The sequence below is a fragment of the Mugil cephalus genome, chromosome 1, assembly GCF_022458985.1.
Source record: "Mugil cephalus isolate CIBA_MC_2020 chromosome 1, CIBA_Mcephalus_1.1, whole genome shotgun sequence".
NCBI classification, from domain to species: domain Eukaryota; kingdom Metazoa; phylum Chordata; class Actinopteri; order Mugiliformes; family Mugilidae; genus Mugil; species Mugil cephalus.
In genome coordinates this window covers 25,788,234-25,804,030 of record NC_061770.1, presented here as the reverse complement: position 1 = coordinate 25,804,030, position 15,797 = coordinate 25,788,234, and the positions used below count along the sequence as shown (strand labels likewise).

The window sequence follows — 15,797 nt, the reverse complement described above, 5'->3', positions numbered from 1 at the left end:
ATCAACACTGGTGACGGATTAAATGGACTCGACTTTAAGAAGAAGTTGATTGTTCAGTCAAATTAAACCAAAATATCTCTACGCACAAAGAGGGAGTCCGTCTTATTTATTTAAGTATAACAGACCTTTCATTAACATCCACCCACAGTGATCTGATCTCACCCGGTCCATCTCTAAGTTCTTGGTGTTAATGAATTAAAACGTGTCTCCAGCCAGAACTTGAGATCTGATCAGAGTTTCTTATTAATATTGTGACAGATGATGCCTCTCCAGCACCGTGACTTGGGGAGATGATATTTATTTTAGAACAAGCTGTAAAGTCTCCCTCCCCTCACGCTGAAAGCAAACACCCGAAATTATTATTAATGCATTTATTGAACTCTGCGCCGACGTTTTTAAATCCCTGAAAAGCTTCGGGTCAATGTATAATTGAGGGACTTTTGAAGTTTGTGAGATTTATCTTTCATACATTTTTATTAAAAAGTAAAGAAAAGATGTTTTTTATGTTCATTATGATCACATCTTTACAAAATCCACATTTATTTATTATGGAAACAATAACTTATTAATAAAAATGACTCGATATCACTAAAATGTAACTAAAAAAAACAACCAGCTTCTAGTTAGTTAAACAATAATAAACTGAGCTCATTCAAAATGAGTTTTGATTGTGTTCTTTTTGTTAAGTTGAGATAATTGTGTGAGATCTTTGGCAATAAAACTAATTTTATGTGGACAATAAGGAAGTGTGTTAAATCCAGATTACATGACCTGCTCCAAGGTCTGTTCTTTAGTTATTTAATATAAAATAGTGTGCGAGTCAAGTGTGGGTTTATCACACAGTGTTACTACAATATATTTATTATAACTTTGTTGTATTAATAATAAAACTCAACAATAAACTCAAAAAGTTCCTCAATTATATATTGACCCTCTGGTAATTTCACCACTGAGCTGTTTATACTTATAAAAATAAGATAATTGATGATTTATGATAAATAATATCATAAATAATGAGTTAAATGGTTTATTTCTTATGTGATTAGCTAACAGTCTTTTTTTCAGGTGAACATTTCTACCACTGGTTGAATGAACTCTAGGGACCCAGGACTCATTAAAGGAACGAGGTCACATGGGTCCCAGGCCACGCCCACATGTGGACTGACACCAGATCAGTGTTCACACGTGGACTGGATGTTAACGCGAGGTCTGGACAGTGTCAGACTAAAGACAAAACGAAGAGTTGTAGTTGCCTGGTTAACACCGAACACATTTCCCTTGTAAAACGACCATTTTTAAAAGAAATCTGCAAAAAAAAATATAATGATCTTTAACTAAAGGGTGACCTCACAAACATTCATCATCCCTTTCAGGTGCAGCGTGTTCTTCTGAGTCTACATTTAGCTTAAGAAACACCCCAAATCAGTATAAATAAACCAACATGGCATAGCTATGGTTGTTTATACTGTAACAGTCCATTAATACAGGGCAGTACCTCGACTGCAAATAGTCCAAGAGTCACTGAGGTGAACTAGAAACCCCCAAAAATCCAGTGTGATATCCACAGGACTTTCTTTTTTCACTGGTTCTGAAACAAACAAACACATGAGTCTGGTTGTCTGGAGCATCTCAGGTGTTTCAGTGGTTCCTTTCCAGTCACGGCCCCGGTTTACTTTTAAAAGTCAAAGCTCAGCGTTTTTACCCCTGACGTGAAACACACTTGGTGTTTATCTCTTGTAGTGGCTGGGAGCGTCCGCGAACATGTACTTCAGTCTGTAGGCTTCCGCCAGGAGGAGACCCACCTCCTCGTTCCCCCAGTGGATCGTGGGAAGGTTCTGCAGTAGCATGAGAAGGCCCTGAAGAAGAGACGCACAAACAGCAGAGACACTTATAGACACCGTATTTAAAGGCAAAAAAATAAAAGTGTGTATAATATTTCACACGGTGCAGAGAAGCCAAGAGGCCGTGAATACTGACATAAAACTCTGCATACATTGCTGTGATTATATCAGCTGTAGGGGTGAGAACTGGCAAGGACCTCACGATATCAGTCATGATACGATACATTATTGCAATATTCTACACAGTTCACTGAGAAAATTTTAAATGCAGCTTAAAATACAAGTTGTATATATGAACATCAGATGACGGTGACAATTCACTGGACAAACTGAGTCAAAAAACGATATTAATCCAAATGATCCTTTTTACAATTTGTTGCACTTGTACAGAGAAAGTGGTGGAGGAAGTTTTTCTTTTAAAATCAATATTAAGACATTCTACATCAATATTGCATCAGAAGAAAAAGTATTGTGATATGTTGCCATATCAATGTTTTTTCATCACCATTTTTGGTGAAGAAGCTTAATTTTACATAAATTATGAAAATACGATTTCAATATTTTCAGTCGGTCAGTAATACACTGTGGGCAAAAAAAACAAACAACTTCCTTTCGTAGCGTTTGTTGCTAAAATCAGCCGCTAACTTCGACTGCTGTAAAAATATATCAGCTAAATATTTGTTCAGTTTTATTTGCTTAAATCTGTTAATCAACCTCAGTACTGACCAAAACTACTAAATATTAAAAAATATATAAAAATTTTTACCACTTTAAATTTTTTTTAAAAAGTCACAGATATGGGGAAAAATGCAAACAGACTCGCACACACAAACTAATACACTCATAAACTCCATATATCAATTACAGAAGCTAAGCTTTTTATACAACAGCACATGTAATGGGTGAATGGTGAATTTGGTAATCAAATTTGAACCCTTCTGAACAGGGAATATCATCAGGACTGTAAAATGCTCTTATTTAGTGTCATTTCTTTATATTTAAAACATGTAGTTATAATGTGAGTCAATGGGGCAAAAACAGCCACGAAAATCTGATGCTGCACAAAAACTAAATATGTGTAAAACTCACTTATGTTACTAATCTTTAACATGTCCAAGATTGTGATAACAGGTAAAAATCTCCTGTTTCTGATCTTTTTTTTTTTATGTTGCAGTAAAATGAAATAATCCTCCGGCTCTCACACTAAAGTAAACCTTCCAAACAAACATCATCACACCCTTATTTTTCCTTCTCTTGCTGTTGATACCACAATCAGTTTGTGCCCGTTACATTCCCAGATAAGACGTTCTGTACCTGAAAGTCCACCATGGAGAGAATTTCTTTGCGCCACTCGATGAGGAAAGCAGCACAGACGTACAAGTGGAAGTGGGAGAAACCTTCAGCCTCGGCCTGCAGAGAAGCACAACCACGTCAGAGCCATTTAAAAAACACGTATTTATCTACGATCACAGACTCAGCGTCTCTCGGGACAGATTCATATAACGCAACAGACACTTTGAGAGGAGTTTAATAAACATGTGATTCCAGAGAAGTTTTTTATCTCCTCGCTGTGTGTTATTGGACGTATTCTAATCAGCTCAGCCTTGACCTCCTCAGATATCAGCCACACTCCCAGGACGTGCACAGACACACAACCTGAAAGAGCAGCACTCCTGACCAACAGCACAGAGGCGTAAAAAAAGATGTTTTACGATAAAATAAAAGGTCGAACAAACCCTCATCACAGACTGTACTTTACAGAATACAGAGATTAGATTTCAACCGAGTCGCAATCAAATTCTATGCCCTGCATAGCGGACTCAAAAAGTAGTGACCATCCGATGGTCTCTCAACAGGTGGTGGATATCCCATCATGCATTGCGTCTCTAGTGGCGCCGCCGTTAGTGGCACCGGTTTTTGGTTCTTACCAAAACAAGTTAAGCTCGGATGATTTATGAAAAGTAGTTCAGAAGTCTGTCAGGAAACATTTTCACGACTCAAAAAGTAAAACGCTCGCCGGTGAAAGACCTTTTTCTGTGTGTTTTGAGTTTATATGTTGAATATCCAGAATCCGTGTGTGGGCGGAGTAAAGCTCATCCAACATGGCGACACAGGCTCCGCCCACTTCGGGCTTCATTTTCGAGGCTCAGAATCCGCTCAGAATCCAATGTAGTAGTATAAACAGTCAATGCTGCTGCAGACTGTGCAGCCCATACATTGCCCCTCCCCCACTAACAGAGTGAGTGCTGCTGTTAACTAGAAAATCTCTACAAAAGCAAGGAAACCTGTTTATTTTGTATGCATACGTGTTCAATACATGCTTATGTTTTTGGTTATATTGAAACTTATATCGGTATACTGGTATCGGCCCTACAAAAATCCATATCGGTCGATCTCTAATCGTGATAAATATATTCAGGATATTAAGCAGAGCTGCTGTGGATCTTCTACAACCGACGTTGCAGAGTTGGACTGTGATGCAGTGGGAACGTGTGAACACTGGTAGAAGGTTTGACGATGGTGGACACTAACCTGGTAAGTGTCCCAGAGACGGATAGTGCAACGAAGGGGCAACTCCCTCATCAGAAGATTGTTCATCCATCGAAAAGCAAACTGCAGGTACTCCACTTCATACCTCTTGAAATGATTGTGAATGTCCTCTGGATGCACACACAAAAGAAATGTCAGCGTTTCCTGCCATCAGCATGAATCCAGATTTATCATCTTCCATTCTCACCATCTATCCTGCTGACCAGCTCCTCTAAAGCTTTCACTTTGTTCTGGATTCCAGGCTGAGCGAAGGTGTAGTTGTCCTGAAAGTGGATTCATTTTCATTAAACTGTCACATGCACAGAGTTTAATTAGAACTTGATTGAGGTGTGTGCACGTGGCCACACCTGTATTCCATCCAGCAGTTTGCTCATGCACCAGAAGCTGTCGGCTTCGATGTTCCTCTGGGTGTCCAGGGGCAGCCCCGCCATCTCAAAGTTCTCCACGTCCTCCACTGGAACAACAGAAAACAACTGAGTGAAACAAGGCGACTAAACTCTTCTAATGGAGGTGACTGGATGCAGAGCTGAACTGAAGGTTAGTGAGCGAGTAGTTTTGGTACAACATAACAACAACTTACTGACAAACTCAGAGAGGAAGACGACAAAAAAGGGCGTGACCAGATCGTTGATCCCCTGGACGTAACCGCTGGCTGGGTGACGGATGGCCCAGATAAAGAGAATCCGCTCGAACACCTGTGGTTAAAACAGACAAAATGTTTTAATGTTGAGTTACAGGAGGCTGCTTTCAAATGCAGACCTCAGGATACGGACTCTTTAAGTATAAATGCCAATTATGTCACTATTAATGTGATAAATTTCAATGTGTGGCAGTAAAACTGTGAATAAAAATACAACACCAAATACACCCAAATACAACAGCACATATGGTTTCATGCTATTTCTATGCATTAAATTCGCTAAAAATAAAACAAAAGCGCTCACATTTATTGACAGTTGAACCCTGTCACCACAAAATGTGGACATGAATTGTTGGTTTTCGAAAATCACATAAAATCTCCTTGTTTGAGGAACCAGCTCAGTCAAGTTCCTTTTTTTAACAGAAAATCTGTTGTCATAGTCTGATGCAACTTTTACCTCAAAGACTCAGCAAAACACTATATCATATATTCATAGTTATCAAAGTTACCAGACACAGCACGTCTAATCAAACGTGATGATAATGTTTCTGGTGTCTGCGGTGAGTTCTAACTGCTGATCAGTGTCTACAGCAGCTCGGACGAACTTGATCCCATTCCTCAAAACAGAACCAGCTGAGTTGTGAGATGTTGGTGGTTTCCTCTCATCAACTGATGCTACAACATTTCTACTGGATGAAGGTCAGGACTTTGACTTGTTCCTAAACATTCATCTGGTTCTTCTGGAGAACCACTGGTGTTCTTGGGCTCCTTGTCTTCCTCCATGACCCAGTTTCTCTTCACATTCAGCTCATGGACTCATGTCCTGACATTTTCTTTCAGAGTTCACTGGTAGAATTCACAGTTCATTGGTCCATCAATGATGAGCAGATGCAGCAGAACAGGCCCAAACCAGGACATTAGCGCCCCCATGTGTCATGGAGGGATGAGGTTCTGATGCTGGAATGCAGCGTTGGTTCATCTCCAAACATTTAAACCAAACTATTCTACTCTGGTCTCATCTGTCCACTAAACATTGTCCCACATGTTCTTTGTGGACAGAGAGCAGTGTCTTTGGTTGTTGAGTGGATCCATCAACATTAACATCAGCCAATGTGAGAGAGGCCTTTAGCTGCTTAGAAGTTCCCCTGGGTTCCTCTGGGACAGGGTCAGTTTAATGTGTTTGATTCAGTTCTCGTTGTCTAATTTGTGAAAATCTGTTGACGTTCTGAGTCATTTTTAAGCCGAAACGTAGAAAAGTGTGAAGTATTTTCTGTGTTTGTAAGAGCCCGTAGGGATTCCGTAGGTATAATGAATCTGCTAACTATGGTGATTTAAATTGCCTAAAGGTGTACCAATTACCCACATGCCCTTTGGATGAACTACTGAGTAATCTGCGCTGCTCATCAGAGATCCTACCTCCTGTACAGCCGGCTGCTGGAACAAGGGAATTAAAGGGTTGGTCCTTGGAATGTCGATGTGGATCTAAAAAGGAACAAATATTATTGACGTGATCAGTTCATCTGGTTTGTGCGTGCAACACTTGAAACTATGGTGTTTTACTGATTTAGTCACAGATGAGTGGCGGTGACACTTGTTACCTGTCTGTAGGTGTCCTTATAGTGCTCGTCTGTTCTAGAATGGTAATACTGCTCTATGAAGCCAAAGTATTCCTCCCGCTTCCTCTTCAGCACCAGCTCTCTGCGCTCCTTGTTGGCTGGAAGGTAGCCCTGTCCCAGATCCAGAGGAGGAGTTAAAATACACACTAAAATGAAGAAACACAAGGTGCCACAAAAAAAGCTATGAATGCTGAAGGTGTTAAGCCTTACAGAAAGAAGTCTCCACGTGATCGGCCGGACTTCTCTCGGCACGCCTGACCAGCTGTGCTTCCGGAGTTCTTCTGTAACAGCAAAGAGTAAAACGTAAGCACTCACTACAGACTGTATATAAATATGGACGCCGCCTCTCCACTTCCTCCCACTGCCCTTGAGACCAGAGATCCCGGGGATATGGGCGGCGCCATCTTGTGAGTTTGGAGTCACATGTTTGTGCTCGCTTGTTGCTTTGGTTAATACAGCGTCAACGGCAAAAGTCAATCATCATGATGTCACATCCTGTTTTTATAGCATCAAATAACTGTAATGAAACTTTTCTGAAAAACTTGGAACATATCAGCTTTACATTAACTAACGAAAATGACAGCAACCATTGTAGAAAAATATCTGACGTTTAGTGTTCAAGTTTGGCCCAAGTCCACGCCCACTAACATAGAGGGGGTGGAGCTTATGACCTATACTGCAGCCTCCAGCCACCAGGGGGAGCGCTACTTGCTTTGGCTTCACTTTAAAAGGTGTTGCAATGGCGGCCACTCGTTACACAGTTTATGCTCCAATCAGACTCACCAACGCACGACTACACAATGACCTCATCTCTATTACATTGTAAAATGTGTTTGAAATTGTGTAAAAGCTGGATTCATTGCTAATAAAAGTCCAAAAAGTCTTAATACAATGTTAATATTGCTCCGGCACCACATATCCCAATAAAAAATTACATTCTTTTGGAACTGTCATGGCGTCCACTCTTTATACAGTCTATGCTCCAATCAGATTTACTAACAACGTACGACTATACAATGACCTCCATTTCTATTACACTGTAAAGGGCTCCAAAAAGTCTTAATACGATGCTAGTATTCCCTCAGTACCAATAAAAATTACATTATTTTTTGCGCGGTTGTTGTTCTCCAGCTGTACCTAGGTCAGTGTTGGGACTAGTTAGCAGCTGCTTGAATTTGTCCAGCCGGCTTTTCTCCCGTACAGTCATGGGGGGCGCCCCCGATGCATTCTGGTCCGAGATGCGAGCCACCAGTGGGATGATGGGACGCACCGGGAGGGACTGCTGCTTCTGCAGTGTGAAGCCACCTGTAAAGGAAGGAGAAAAGTTCATTATGTAGTAATATAAAGTGTTTTCTAAAGCAAAAAGGTACACAAATATCAGAGCAACAAACACACCACAACGCAAACCCCTTCAGTTTAACAATCAAAGCTAAAAAGTAGCTCAATCTGATTTAAAAATCCCATCAATCCAGAGATTTGAGGAACCAGATGAGAGCTGGAACAAGGGGAATTCACTCTATAAAGTATATGAGTCTATGCAGCTTAAAGTTATCTACAGATGATAAAACTAAGTTATGACATAAGCATTATTACAGACGTGGCTTGTGCAGATTGTAATTGGAAAGTCATCTGTATCACCCTGTAGACAGTCACCATTCACACTCAGTCAGCAGACACATGGAGAACATGGAAACTCTACGGCAGGTTAGAACCAACAACCTTCATGCTAGATCATTAGCATCACCATTAGCATGTGAAAATCTGAAATAAAACATGCACAAGAGCCAACACAACTGAGTACGACGCAAACTATGTTTAAGTTCATAGTTTTCTATTATAAAAGACGTTCACATGCCTTGGTGACGGTGTTGTGTTCATCACTAAAACCCATCTGGATGGGTCGAGGAACATTTTTAGTAGTGTAGCCTGTCCTGCTAGGTACAAAATAAAAGGCCTGACAAAATCCAAGCAGCCCTCACTGCCTCAGGTCCCTCTAGACACAGCCTGTAATTAGCTTCACTATGAATCACCCGATAAGCTGCTCACAGGGTCTTAAAGCAGAACAAAGTGCTGCAGCGTGTCCTCCACGTACCTGAGGAGGTGTTGAGCTGTGCCTCGCTACTAGACTTGACAATCTTGCCGTTAACATGCTCACATTCTGAGTCCTCCTGCAGATCCTGGGGGGTTTGAACTTGTGTCTTGGCTGGTGCCTGTTTGTGTGACGCCACAGGATCTGTTTCACCTGCCTGAACACGACACAGGTTGTTAGTTCCACTTTCATTTTACACAGCGATTAAAAAACGATGTCCTGTAGCTACGTACCTGGTTCTGTATGGACGATGTGGAGTGCAGACTTAATTGCACGACTGAAGTCGGGATGGAGGCGGCGAAGAAATCCTCGTCGTCCTCGTCATTGATGTCCCAGGCGTCGTTGGTGCTGCGGGCGAACTCATGGAAGCTGGAGGTCTTTTTAGACTTTGAAATGTTGTACTTGGGCTTGGTTTCTTTGGAATACCTGCACGTGGTTCAGATTGAGACGCCACACAGACAGAAAAAGAGAAAAGATCTCAGGTACGGCAACACTAGTAGTGACCAAAGACAGAACTTTAGGAAATGATATCAACAAAAAGAAACGACAACACAACAACGAATGACCCTTAAATCAAACCCAAAACACCAATAAAACACTGGAAGCCTTTCAAATAGTTTGAACATTGTAAACACCGTGTCACGCTGGCACAGCACCGGTGCATGCAGTTCACACATGTTCAAGCACCAGGAGCATGAAACAACCGCAAAGTACAACAGCTAAAAATAGGGCCGACAAATAAAATGCATCCACGTGGAAGACACGATGCCATGCAAGTCCGGCTACATTGAGCACTTACGTGCGCCGCAATCGGGGGTCAAGAGGTGGATGCTGTGCTCCGTAAACTGGCTGCACACTGTGGAAGATAACATGTGAAATGATGTCACCTCCGTGCAGAAAAAATGCACAGAGCTCCCAAGACTTTGACCCGGCTAACAGTTGCTTACACTCTAGGTCATCCGTCATTCCTGACAGGTACAGATGGACAAATGAACACTGGATTCCTCTACATATACATAGACTGAAATGTATTTCTCCCAGTGTTGATGCAACGTGGATATTTTGCTGACAAAAGCATCGTCATGTTTGGAGATGAACCAACGCTGCATTCCAGCATCAGAACCTCATCCCTCCATGACACATGGGGGCGCTAATGTCCTGGTTTGGGCCTGTTCTGCTGCATCTGCTCATCATTGATGGACCAATGAACTGTGAATTCTGCCAGTGAATTCTGAGAAACTGAGACAACGAGCCCAAGAACATAAGTGGTTCTACAAACGAACGGTTAAAGAAGAACAACATGAATGTTTAGTAACGGCCAAGTCAAAGTCCTGATCTCAAAACAAATAGAAATTTTGTGGAAGGACCTGAAGCATCAGTTCATGAGAGGAAACACCAACATTTCAGAACTGATGAAATTGGTTAAACTTCCTCCAAGCTGCTGTGGCCACTTATCAGCAGTTACCAGAAACATTTAGTTACCAGGAGCTCACAGCAGATACTGGAAACAAATGCTCAGTTTCTTTTAGCTGTTATTTTGCCAACAATATCGTGGCCACAGGGGCAGAGAATAACATAATGACATCTGACACATACAATATGTTATATTTCTATGAATTAACCCTGTGGAGTCAACAGATGCACTGGTGAGTCCAAATCACATGACCAACTTAAGACGAAGTAGCAGCAGAAAGTCTGTTTCAACTTTTGGAAAAAGTGCAAACTTCAAACTAAAGACTAGTTTTTTAAATTGTGTTCATAGGCCACGTAAAACTAGACTCATTGTAAATAATTTACGCTACAGTTTTTCCTAAATATTGCCGTCATGTTGGTGCACGAGAGAAACGATGAAACCAAAACGCTAGCGAGAAAAATGCCTCAACCAATCAGGAAATGATGTGTCAACAGTTGCTAAGGAAGAGGGAAAAGTTGTAGGAGCAACTGCACCCAAACAGACAAAAGACAGAGATAAGGGACTTTTAGAAATTATTACTTATTGTTACAACTGATAGTTTAGTAAATGGTTGTAAATAGTTGCACAAAAATTATGCCGTTCCTGCATTTCAATCGGAATAGCTCCATAATTTCCATACATAGCTTTGTTTGCTAAATTTGTTCATAAGCTTTTGAAATTTACACTTTGGATTTTCATTCTAAGTTATAAAAACGGTTTGTTAAACATGATTTTATGGTTTTAGTCTGGTTTTAGGTCCAAAGAACTGCTATAAGATGAAATATAAAGTAGTCAAAAAACGGCCAGTTATACTCTGGACTCAAGAGGGTTAAACTTGGGTTGTAATTCAACTATATTCCGGTGTTTTTGAATCAGCAAACACAGCCTTGCATTCTACCTTCAGCTGAGTTCCTACAACAAATGAAATAACCCCCTTTGTTTTTATCACTCCGAACGGGCTGTTTCTGCTGTGCCTTGAACAGAACTAGTGGACAGCTTGCAGAGCTCCTGCGTTCTTCACTACCCCGTGGTGGGCAATATGTTCACCGGATGCAAGATGCTAAGTTTCTTTCCAAGTCTCCAGTGACCCAAAGCAGAAATAATCAAAGAATGGTAGAATGGGACCTGGGCCAGACACACGAATGCTAACAATGCTCCAGCAACGCTTTTCACCCTGTAGTAAATATTACACTTAGAACCATGTCTGTGCTACTATTAGATATTAGTGGAAGTCCTATAAACAAATGATGCATCTTTTTCTCTGAGGTTAATTTTAGGTCGAATCCCTGATTTTAGACTGAATGCTGCCAATGGTCTCCATTTTAAGTGGGGACATCAGTCATCGCTAGCACTTCATTCAGTTGCTGAATGGTTTTTGTGTGAGAATCACAAAGGAACAGATACTACGTACAGTGCCCCTTTAAGGTTTGGCATCTTAGCCTCCACAATATTTAACATTTCTGCATAAAAATGTTTCAAAACAGGAGCAACAACTTTGACTTTGTGAGGAGCTCAGTTAAAAAGAGTTGTTGTTGCTCATCAGGCTGGAAAAGGTTCCACAACCATCTGTAAAGAGTCTGGAAGCCACAAATAATCCACAGAGAGTCAGACAGATTGAAGACGACTGTTCCCCTCCACAGGAGTGGTCCACCAACAAACATCACTCCATCATAGTGGGAGAGGAACCAGAGGAACCAGAGGAACCCAGGGGAACTTCTAAGCAGCTAAAGGCCTGAAGCATCAGTTCATGTGAGGAAATATCTCAGAACTGAACTGGTTCTGTTCTGAGAAATGGGATCAAATTCCTCCAAGCTGCTGTAGACGCTGAGCAACTAAATGCCACAAGGAGGTCACAGCAGATACCGACACTTTAGCAAACGTATGTACAAATAATTAATCTTTTAGTAAATGAATTATTACACAGGATAAGACGTTACAGTCCGTTGTGCCAAGGCCTCAGGCAAAACACATTCGGAAGCAAAGTCCAATTTAAAACCAACTAGCAGGCTAGCAGTCAGCTAGCAGCTAGCACCCAATAAGAAGACACCAGCTAACTAGCATAGCCAACAGCAGTAGTAATGATGTATGCGGCACATCATTGGGGTTTTTCAAGTGGGCACCTCCCTTCACCGATGTTACGTTAAGTCAAGTCCATGACGCCTCCATGCAGCTGCCACACAATTGCGTCACCTTCAACCACTGAGAGATTAGCTTAGCCCTCTTTAAAGTGTAACACTGGATTAACTTTGTCTACTTTCAGGACTTGTGTGAAAATCCACTGATGTTTTGAGTAGAAACTGTGAAGGCCCCTGTTTGTAGCTACTCCACTAGTTTGAGGACTTTGTCAGGCTGCAGCCTCTCGTACCTGCAGTTCAGGACTTCATCACCCAGCTTAGTGTCATTTGCATGAAAACAAACTAACACAAATCTTGTGGCTGAGAACTGGTGATTATCAGGTGGCACCAGAGCCTCTTGTTTACCGGCCTCGCTCTGGTTTTTATCTGGAGCAGCTGAAGGACGGGCGGCTGAGACGAGACGAGCCGCGCGGCTTCCTGTTCAAACACATGTTTGTGTTTGTGTTTCCAGACGTCCGCCCACCACCGTTTGAGAAAGATCAGTTTGTGACAAAGACGGCGACGCCCTCTCCTTGGAGATCCTCTCCTCTCAGATTTCCCCTCCACCCCTCTCTTTCTCTGCTCCACCCTCAGGCAGTTACAGAAAGTCAGGGAAGGACGTTCACCCAAACAGAACAGCCAAAAGAAAAACATGCAGGTAACTAACGAGGGTCACGTGAGCCCGAACGGGGACGAGTCTTTCTCATGAAGTCAGATCTGTCTTACTTATGTTTCACGCATCGCAGGGGAGACGAGTGTTAAAGAAGGGCGAATCTGATAATACAAGTTCCTTTATTTGCCATTTGCATTAATCCTGTTGAGCGAGCTCTACGGGCTGGGACCAGTCTTACCCCCCCAGTTTGTGGCTGTTATGTATAAACACTACATTTGAGTCACAGAGAAGATAAGAATAAAATAACTAACCGGGGACTGGACTGAGGAAGTGGTTTCTACAGGGGAGAAATAGATTTTTAGCCCGATTACTTACTTAGTTTTAGCTTCATGTCAAATAGTTTAAAACAAAACCCCGATTGATAGAAACTGGATCAGGAACTGAACAACACCTGAGTCTCATCACATCGATGGAAACACATGGATTCTGATTGGAACTGGAAATTACCCTGGAATCCTGAAGTTTCACCTCAGATATGTGATATTGGCTCAACTCCTAAATCAACAAACACTTCTTTTTTCCACTTTCACTTTTACACAGCTCTCAGGGGTTGTATGAAAACTGTTTCTTTCAGTTTCAAGTAACTTTGATGAAGAAATGCAGTAAATTCTGAGGGTTCGCATACTTTGTAGAAATTATTAATTTACTTTAACAAATAAATCCACAGGTATAATATTTCTGTTGCATGTGTTGGATGGATTCTCTTCGTCTACTTTCAGGATTTTCGTGGGAATCTGCTGATGTTTTACTTTTATGCAGAAACTGCAAAAACTTCTAAACACAAAATAATTCCTTCCAAGGGTGTGGAAAAGCTTAAGAAGGGAAGAAATGATAAAGTCAGGGTTTATTGGACTAATATTGATGAACTGAAGGCCCTCTGTTTAAAATAATAGGTGAGCCACAGTGCAGCCTTCTTCTCTTCTCCTCATTGTTTTCTTGCAGCTCTGCAGAGTGAACTCTACGTTCTGAGGAGACTGAGCTCCTTCAGCATCTTCCTGATAATGTTGAGGATGTTTAATGAGTCTGTGGTGGCTGCTGCTCTCCCGTACACCGCTGTACGCCGCCGTGTGCCGGGGCTGAGAGCGGTGGACGCTAGTAGACTCAACAAACCGATCCTTAAGGCCAGTGATGATGCTATAGGTTTGGAGCTGGACTCTATGAACACAGCGTCAGGGAGGAGGACGTTGGCCAGAGTGAAGAACATCATGGACCAATCCTCCCACCCACTCCACAACACACGGACCAGTCTGAGCAGAACCTCAGAACGATACAGGAGCTCACTGTGACCTGTGGCCATCAAACTTTAGAAATCCTCCCGGTGACTCTTAACACTTTATCTGTACGTTTACTTCTGTATCATGCACCCAGACGGCACCAGGACCACGATCCGTGCTCCCACTTTCTCAACATAACTCAACAAATATTAACAGTAAAACAGAGGATTAATGTCAGTGACTAGTGGCTAATTTCACCGATCCTGACACAGACTTTGTGCTACTTCCGTTAACAGTAGTTATTTATGTCAATGTGTTGTTGTTTTGTTTCAGTAAAACATATTTTGCATAAGGCCTGAAGTTTTGGAGGCTGATAATAGTTTCATCATGTCTACATCCTGAAATCTTAGCAATTATATTATATTAAATCCCAATCTTTAGCATTTTTGTAATTCCCATTCCATCCTGTATAAACATTTATATTTGTATGTATTTCTGACCTGATTATGCTGTGACAAAGACATTTCTCATATGTGGAATAAATAATGTTTTAGCACAAACCACATGCCATTTACTATCACAAAAGCAGCAACTAGTTTACAGAAAAGTAACTTATCGAGTTGGAATCATTTCCTGACAGCTTGTCTCCGTCTACGCTGCTGCTCTGTACAGCTTGAAGAATTGTGCAATATTTGATGTTTATGCATCTAACATTTACTTTTCATATGACTTTTATTTTAATTCTATTTGTGTTTGACTCTGTCACCTTAAAGTTCTCACTTTATGGAAGCAACAGCAACGAAACAACTTCCTTTTAAGCCTTAATAAACTATTATGAGTCTGATTCTCCACTTTGTCCGTTACAAACCGCAGAGAAGGAAGAGATGCAGATGCAGCTGGAAGCTACGACCACAACACCACGGAAACGAGAAGCTCGGCTCGGCTCTGAGGTCCAGCTGTCAGTAAACGACACACAGATAAAACCCTGACGCGTGTTTCATATTAAACATTTACGCGTAAAGGTTCCGCCGCTGTTTAATGCTCGAGTTGATCCGAGCAACAATAGACTGTGATGTTAATCTCATGTCAGTCTTCCTACACCACAAGACAACTCCCTGACATATCATCAGTCCCTCCTGAAGACAAACACAGACATGCACGAGGACGCACCTTCCCGGAACCTTGGCGCTTCTCCTCCAAAAATTGATCCTGTTGTCGGTGGCCATACTCGGATAACGCAGCACCCGCCGCACCGAGCACGGAGACCGGCTCCGGAACCACGGGCCGGGTACAGGAGGAGGAGGAGGAGGAGGAGGTGGAGGAGGAGGTGGTGGAGGAGGTGGTGGTGGAGGTGGTGGTGGAGGAGGAAGGCGGAAAACCCGCTTCCGTGTTCACCGTCGACAGCTCCTTCTTCTCGGCCTCCTCATGGGCTTCGGCTTCGCGGAGACGCTGGTTCTTTTTTAGCTTTTTAGATGCGATGAGTGATACGAGGCACTGGGAGCCGCCATCTTGGAGCGCACTGAGCCGCGGCGCGTGATTGGCCGCCGTGGTCGAACAGGTGCAGCCGAGGTGGCCAATAGGAAGAGACGGCGGATGCGCGCTTTCCA

General features: G+C 42.1%; 1 protein-coding gene across 2 annotated transcripts; it reads right to left on the bottom strand.

Annotated features, from left to right (window-relative positions):
* Positions 1 to 685: 685 nt before the first annotated feature.
* tbc1d22b (TBC1 domain family, member 22B) lies at positions 686 to 15,797 on the bottom strand. 2 transcript variants are annotated; one of them, XM_047594338.1, is made up of 14 exons: positions 15,361 to 15,797; positions 9,536 to 9,592; positions 8,970 to 9,162; positions 8,740 to 8,893; positions 7,785 to 7,952; positions 6,858 to 6,928; positions 6,630 to 6,758; positions 6,448 to 6,513; positions 4,972 to 5,086; positions 4,739 to 4,845; positions 4,579 to 4,654; positions 4,374 to 4,501; positions 3,156 to 3,251; positions 686 to 1,856 (listed from the first exon to the last, which is right to left on the bottom strand). In XM_047594338.1, the coding sequence occupies exons 1-14, from the start codon at positions 15,414 to 15,416 to the stop codon at positions 1,728 to 1,730; spliced, it is 1,545 nt and encodes a 514-aa protein (XP_047450294.1). In that variant the 5' UTR covers positions 15,417 to 15,797; the 3' UTR covers positions 686 to 1,727. The 2 variants fall into 2 exon arrangements, with proteins under 2 accessions (XP_047450294.1, XP_047450302.1); XM_047594346.1 differs by lacking the exon at positions 9,536 to 9,592 and having other exon boundaries at positions 15,361 to 15,792.